This window comes from Garra rufa, chromosome 23, assembly GCF_049309525.1.
Source record: "Garra rufa chromosome 23, GarRuf1.0, whole genome shotgun sequence".
NCBI classification, from domain to species: Eukaryota; Metazoa; Chordata; class Actinopteri; order Cypriniformes; family Cyprinidae; genus Garra; species Garra rufa.
In genome coordinates, this window is record NC_133383.1 from 19,672,343 (window position 1) to 19,679,845 (window position 7,503).

General features: G+C 33.6%; 1 protein-coding gene across 1 annotated transcript; it reads right to left on the reverse strand.

Moving 5' to 3' along the window:
• Positions 1 to 122: 122 nt before the first annotated feature.
• f9b (coagulation factor IXb) lies at positions 123 to 7,503 on the reverse strand. The gene is made up of 8 exons (XM_073829115.1): positions 7,319 to 7,503; positions 6,730 to 6,899; positions 6,620 to 6,644; positions 6,414 to 6,527; positions 5,050 to 5,184; positions 4,245 to 4,546; positions 3,945 to 4,068; positions 123 to 833 (listed from the first exon to the last, which is right to left on the reverse strand). The coding sequence occupies exons 1-8, from the start codon at positions 7,383 to 7,385 to the stop codon at positions 250 to 252; spliced, it is 1,521 nt and encodes a 506-aa protein (XP_073685216.1). The 5' UTR covers positions 7,386 to 7,503; the 3' UTR covers positions 123 to 249.

Here is a 7,503-nt window from a genome sequence, read left to right on the forward strand (position 1 = left end):
CTTAAAGCCATACACTTCTAGTGTATAATATGTACAGAGTTACTAAGAAGAAAGTGACCTCATACAGATTTGTGGTATATCATGTATGAAAATAATTTCACTAGATGTACAAGCACAAAGTGTAAGATGGAAAACTATATTTTTTCTTGATTGTTACAGTATGTTGAATGATGACTAGTAAATATCATCTGTACAAAAATGTCTGTGAGCTCTTAATTCATGTATATTTCTGATACTTTTAATCTAATTTCAACTCTGTTGATCACCATTGGACATATGTCCTGTTGTGATGCCAGTTATGTTACTTATCCAGTACATATATCTGGAGATACGAGTGTAGATGCCATACTTTCCCTCCTTGGCGCACTCCTCCCCCCAGCTGACGATGCCCGTGAGGAACCACGTGTTCTGATAACGGGTGGCATGGGGTCCTCCGCTGTCCCCCTGACAGGAATCCTTGCGTACTGTACTGTAACCGGCACAGAACATGAAGCGGGAGATGGTGTCGGTGCTGCTGCCTTTGCATTCAGTCCGGTCCACATAGGGGAGCTCTACTTTCTGAAGTGTTTTAGATTCCATGCCCCCGTACCGTAGCCTCCCCCAGCCACTCACCAGGGAGTTTTCCGCGCTCCTAAGCAGGTTCTCTGTGAAGTCCTTAGAGCCCAGACAGATGGACAGGGCATAGTCAGAGAATTTGACAGGTCCCTTTAGCTTTAAAAGGGCGATGTCGTGATTGTAAAGACTCCGTTGAGAGTTGTAACGTGGATGGATATGGTACTCCGCTATGCCGTGGTCACTCTCTCTTCCTTCATTCTTCGAGACATCATGTTCTCCTATAAAAATATGATACCAGAAATATAGAAACTAATTGACAATATGTGTGATATCAGATCACATGTGCCCTGGAATGCATAATTTAAAAATAAATAATAAATTACACTACCAGTCAAAAGTTTTTGAACAGTAAGATTTTTAATGTTTTTAAAGAAGTCTCTGCTCACCAAGCCTGCATTTTTTTTTAGACCCAACGTACAGCAAAAACAGCAAACATTTTAAATATTTTTACTGTTTAAAAAAACAGTTTTTTATTTGAAGTCTTCAGTGTCACATGATCCTTCAAAAATAATTCTAATTTGCTGGTTTGCTGTTGAAAAAACTTTTTTTATTATTATTATCAATATTTAAAACAGTTCATAGTACATTTTTTCAGGATTATTTGTCTTTTTTTCTGAAATAGCTTTTATTACACAGTATGTACCATAATTTTGAATGGTATATAGTGTAATTAATACTTTTACTTAGCAAATATGCTTTAAATTGATTAAATGTGATGATAAAGGCATTTATAATGTTTAAATAAAATATTTAAATTTAAGATAAATGCTGTTCTTCTGAACTTTCTATTCTATAGAAACCTAAAAAAAAATCTGCTTAGCTGTTTTCTACATAATAATAAGTTTTTTGAGGAGAAAATCAGAATATTAGAATGATTTCTGAAGTATCATGTGACTGGAGTAATGATGTTAAAAATTTAGCTTTGAAATCACAGAAATAGATTACATTTTAAATAGGGCCGGGACTCGATTAAAAAAATTAATCTAATTAATCAGAGGCTTTGTAATTAATTAATCGAAATTAATCGCATTTTAATCGCATATAAATATTTGACCTGAGAACAGTGAGAAGTAAGTTTTTTCATATGGATTTTTAGTATACCATTGAATAATGACTGAATACATAAACTTAAGCAACAAAATATTGTTTATTTTTGTTCAACCAAGTCCAACAGACCAGTGCAATATTGCCATTAAGTGTAGCAATAGGATACAGTGTTTCCCCTAGGTTTCCATACTTTTTTTCTCTGTACTTTACCCTACTTTGTGTAATAACGTTTATTTAACATAAAACATTTATTTCAGTGAAAAATAAATCTAAAACTCTCTATTTTAACATTTTGAACAATAGGGCTTTACAATCTTTTGCTATTTTTTTTTTAAAGAAATTCTTGTTTTAATTTTCTCATAATCAACTGAAAGCATAAACATTTTTTTTTTTTTAATCAAATGAAAAATAAACCTTTTTAATTTTTGGCAAACGAACAAGAGGTTTGCTGTTAAAATCAATAAATAATAATAATTTAACATTTAAATAATAATCGTAGTATTTTTTTTCTACAATTAAGTGGTTAATCGTGTTGTTATATTTATTTTTTATCATATATATTGCTTTTTGTCAATTATTTAAATAGGAATATTGTTCTGTTTCATGTTAAACCGTACTTTTATTTTGACAGGTTGCCGTGAAGTTTCTGTGTGTAAAGTATGATATGATGCTAGTTTTCTCAAATGAAACGGTAAAAGTGACACTGACAGTAGCTTTGGAGATTGAGTCTATCTGTTCATTTGAGATGCAAATGCCAAAAATTAACGGGAGCATCACGCGTCTCTGCCATTCTAACATACAGAGGCAACCCGTACATGCAGGATTCATATTAAAACGGTCTTTTTGCATTTCAGTCTTTACAGACACTAGTCCATATCGCGATTTGAATTAAGTGACAGACCAACTTTTGATTTATCACTAAAATAATCGACGAATTTACGTGGCATTCCGCGCTATAGTAAATTCGGTTTTAATGAATGGAGTCCGCGTTTTCTTGGAGGAGACATTGTAAACGCGCCCCCCTAAGATAATGGTAGGGAAAACACTGGTATATTTAGAAATATACTAGCCTACATTTCAGAAATTCAGGTACCCTATAGGTAGGTAGACCTTCTGTAAAAGCATTGAGGTGATACTTGAGGCTCGATGTGCAGCGGTGATATGCGCATTCCTTTGTCTGAACGCTAGTTGGTGCTCCAGTATAATCGGTCCGCTGAAACTCATCCAGTGAGAAACGTTCCGCGGTGCAAAATTAAGTGCGATTAAAATGCGTTAAAAAAAATTTAACGCGTTATTTTTGTGTAATTAATTAATCTTAATTAACGCGTTAAAGTCCCGGCCCTAATTTTAAAATATATTTAAAAAGAAAACCGTTATGTTATATAGTATATAGTATATAGTAAAATATTACTGTTTTTGTTGTACTTTGGATCAAATAAATGCAGGCTTGGTGAGCAGAATTTAAAAAAAAAAAAACATTAAAAATCTTCTTGTTCAAAAACTTTGACTGGTAGTGTGTGGAAGTCCATTTGCACCACTGAATAAAAAATAAAAAAGGTCATTTTTATCAAGCAGACTTTTTATCCCTCAATTCTGACTTTTTTTCTCAGAATTGCATTATATAAACTCGCAATTCTGACTTTTTTCTCAAAAGTGAGATGTAAACACACAATCGCGAGTTATAAAGTCAGAATTGCTAGATATAAAATCAGAATTGCTTTTTTCTCGCAATTGCAACTTTGTATGTCGCAGTTCTGACTTTTTTTTCTCAGAATTGTGAGATGTAAACTCTCAATTGCGAGTTATAAAGTCCAGTTGTGATATGTTCACAGAATTGCGCGTTTATGTCTGACTTAATAACTCGCAATTGTGAGTTTATATCACACAATTCTGACATTATTTTTTACAACTGCGAGTTTATATCACGCAATTCTGACTTTATAACTCGTAATTGTGAGTTTATATCACACAATTCTGACTTTATTTCTTACAACTGCGAGTTTATATCACGCAATTCTGACTTTATAACTCGTAATTGTGAGTTTATATCACACAATTCTGACTTTATTTCTTACAACTGCGAGTTTATATCACACAATTCTGACTTTCAAAAAAAATGTCACAGTTGTGAGATAACAAGTTGCAATAACCTTTTAAAAAAAAATTTATTCAGTGACGAAAATGGGCTTCCATAGTATATATACTATTCACAACTCCAAAGGTTTTTTTTTCTATAACCAAATGGCAATAACAATCATGTGGCAGTGTTGTTGGTTTCTTACCCACTCTGATAAAGAAAGATCCCACTTTTCCATCAACACAGTGGGCAGCTGTAATGACCCACTGTTCACTAAGGAGAGAGCCGCCACAAAATGCAATCTTATTCACCTTTTCCATAAAAACCACCTGCCAACATGACAGAGAAAAACACAGTAAATTTCCCTCAAGAGTTCTGATATTGCGTTTTTTATTGTAATGTCCTCTGAATAAGGTTCTGTGGATTTTTCTACACAAACTAGGGAAGATTATACCAGCCTTGCTTCATAAGCAAGTTTTATTTGGACACACAATTCATCACCTACCTGCCAGGGAATCTCCCCTGGTGTTGCCTCATTTCCTCCTACAATACGATGGTCAGTGTTTGTTGCATTTTTGCTGGGCTGAGTAGGAAAGAGTGAGGTGATGTTGTTCAGTGTAGGTTGAGGTATGCTAGTCCCATTCACATCAGGGGAATCTGTAGGAATGGACTCTGTGGTATTTTGTTCCGTTGTATTGATGTGATTGACAGAGTGACTTTGATTTCCATTCTCATCACCGATAGAGAGAGATCTTGAGTTAAGAGTTTCAGCAATACTCGCTCCAAGACGTCCACATGGGTATTGCCCTATAGAGATGTAAGGGGATGAATTAAGAGCAGGATCTAATCAACAAACCAAACCAAACATCCGCTAAAACATAAATGAAATTCCTTGAATGAAAATGGTATTAAAAATATCACTGCACCCTATCCACCTTATTCTTAAATGCGGAAGTAATTCTATGGGCGAGACTTGCGATTGATTAGAATAACAATGTGCAGTAAATGGTAAAACTGTTTGCACTACAAACCAGTGTGTTCATAATAAAAAATAATATGGTAAGACACACAAATTTGCAACATCAAGCAGTAAAACCAGCTGTTTTGTACAGCTTAAAATAGATGGATGTGGATGAGACTGGAAGCCTGCATAACATTTACAAATGGCTGCGCTCACAGGAAAAATAAGGTGGATGAGAAAAGCTTTGAGCTATGAGATTGAAATACAATGTACGTCCTGGTGACAATACTGGCAAAGTGGCTTAATGCAGATAGATGGCATGTAATATATGGGAATAGGATTATAGTACCTGTAGGTTCACAAGTTCTGCTGTCCAAAGCCAGTCTGTAACCCTCGGCACAGTCACACACTGCTCCATAAATTTTATCCACAACACAGAAGTGCATGCAGCCTCCATTATTTACATTACACTGTTTTGCCATTTCTGGACCAGAGCAACCCATGAAAGACGAAATAAGGTTTTAGCAGAGGAGGACTTTGAGTCAAGGTTAAGAATTTTTGACAAAGTAATACTGCAGAGATATTTGGACATATAAAAAGACAATACTAAAAGATTTGTATATTATTTAATTGATATAAAATTGTGATGTTTCTATTCATTTCATGATTGCTTTTTCATGATCTGTGTCTAAATATATACACTACACAGTACTGCACAGTACACTGAACAGTATTTGTAATGTTTTTTAAAGAAGTCTCTTCTTTTCACCAAGCCTGTCATTATTTGATCCAAAGTGCAGCAAAAACAGTACAATTTTGAAATATTCTTACTATTTAAAATAACTGTTTTTTATTGAAATATATTTTAAAATGTAATTTATTTCTGTGATTTTAAAGTTGAATTTCTAGCATCATTACTCCAGTCATGTGATCTTTCAGAAATTATTCGAATATTCTGATTTGCTGCTTAAAAAACATTTATTATGTTGAAAACAGCTGAGTAGATTTTTCTCAGGTTTCTTTGATGAATAGAAAGTTCAGAGGAGCAGCATTTATCTAAAATAGAATTTGTTTTTAACATTATAAATGTCTTTATCATAACTTTTGATCAATTTAAAGCATCCTTGCTAAATAAAAGTATTCATTTCTATCATATCTTTCCTTAAAAAAAAACTATACTTGTGAATGGTATAGTGTATAATGTTGCAAAATCTTTGGATCTTTCTATTAATCAAAGGATCCTGAAATAAATGTACTCAAGGACGGGAATAATGCTGCTGAAAACGTAGCTCTGATCACAGGAATAAACTACATGTTAAAATATATTCAAATAGAAAACAGTTATTTTAAATAGTAAAAAATCTCAAATTTTACTGTTTTTGCTGTATTTTGAATTGGATAAATGCAGGCTTGGTGAGCAGAAGAGACTTCTTTTAAAAACATTAAAAATCTTTTGACTGGTAGTGTATATATATTTGTGTGTGTTTATCTACAAACTTCATCTTTAAAGATATACAATTCAGAATAAACATATTAGAAACATACAATCTTTAAAAATACACGATTTGAAAAAAAATGAAATAAATATAAAATAAGATTAAAGACAATGAATGAACTAGAAGATATGTCAAATATTAAAATATTTTATCTTATATATATTCTTTATACAATGTATGTAAATGTTACAGCTAATGTGAGCTTCATTGATCTTACCTAACTCACAGTTCTTCCCACTAAAGCGGGCTGGACACCAGCAGGTGTATGTATTCATACCATCCTCACATTTCCCGCCATTCTGACAGGGAGACGACTGACACTGGTCTCCATCTGAAAGGGAGGAGAAGCCATGATCATGATATTAAGAATACATCCTGTAAAGGTTTATCAACAGTGTTCATGCCAAGAATATTTATGCTCACCCATATAAGTAATCCAGAATTTCATCTGAAACAGAGTTTGGAAAGTTTTAAACTCACAGATAGAGTCCTAAAACATTTCTATGAGATAAACATGTGCTTATGCAACTCACGGTTTGTTCGTGGTCTTCAAAAACCTCTCTGGCCTCTTCTAGATTGCAGCGTTCTTCGTAACATTCCCTCTCCAAATTATCCTTCATCATTTCCTCAAATCTACCTGTGTTATAGCGCTTCTGTCTCTTCAGAAGAGACCCCGCAAGATCCCTCGGCACAAACACTGAAGCTACGTGCACAAAAAAGACATGGTGAAAAATCACAAAAGCCAAGGTCTGTTTCTAGGACACAAATAATGTGTTCTTACAAGCATTGAAGATTTGAAAAGGGAATATTGTTTTACTTTGAAAGGCTTTTGTGTTGACCCAGAACAGCTATTGAAAGCTCTTTCAGTTCCACCATGATAAAAACAATATGATGATTGATTTTTAGTTTCCTTTATGTTTTCTCACAACACAAAACATGAAATATTGTTTTGTGTTAACAAGTTTCTTTCTTTACTAACTCTAATTGGTTATAGCACAAGGTTTTCACATTTCTAAAGACTACATGTAACAAACAAATGCTCAGCCTTTAGCTATTAGAACAGATTTTATATTGACCAGATCAAATTTAGATTATGATTAAGACAGATGAATGTTAACTTACCTCCAGAAGAAAGCCAGGTTTCAAGCAGCAAACTGCATATCAAAATAATAGGATAAATCTTCACCATTTTCTCTTTGATTATTTCCCTTCAGGCACAAATCTTTCCCAACAGTCTAAATACCTTCATGTTCTGCTCCAAAGTTCAGGATGTCACTTGTTTGCACTTCATGCAAACAGATATCTCA

Excerpts from the sequence above, each read along its gene's own strand:
- f9b (XM_073829115.1), bottom strand. The coding sequence starts at position 7,385 with ATGGTGAAGATTTATCCTATTATTTTGATATGCAGTTTGCTGCTTGAA. Across the intron at positions 4,547-5,049 it reads CAGAACTTGTGAACCTACAG|GGCAATACCCATGTGGACGT; the intron begins GTACTATAATCC and ends ACATCTCTATAG. Across the intron at positions 4,069-4,244 it reads CAGGGGAGATTCCCTGGCAG|GTGGTTTTTATGGAAAAGGT; the intron begins GTAGGTGATGAA and ends TCATGTTGGCAG.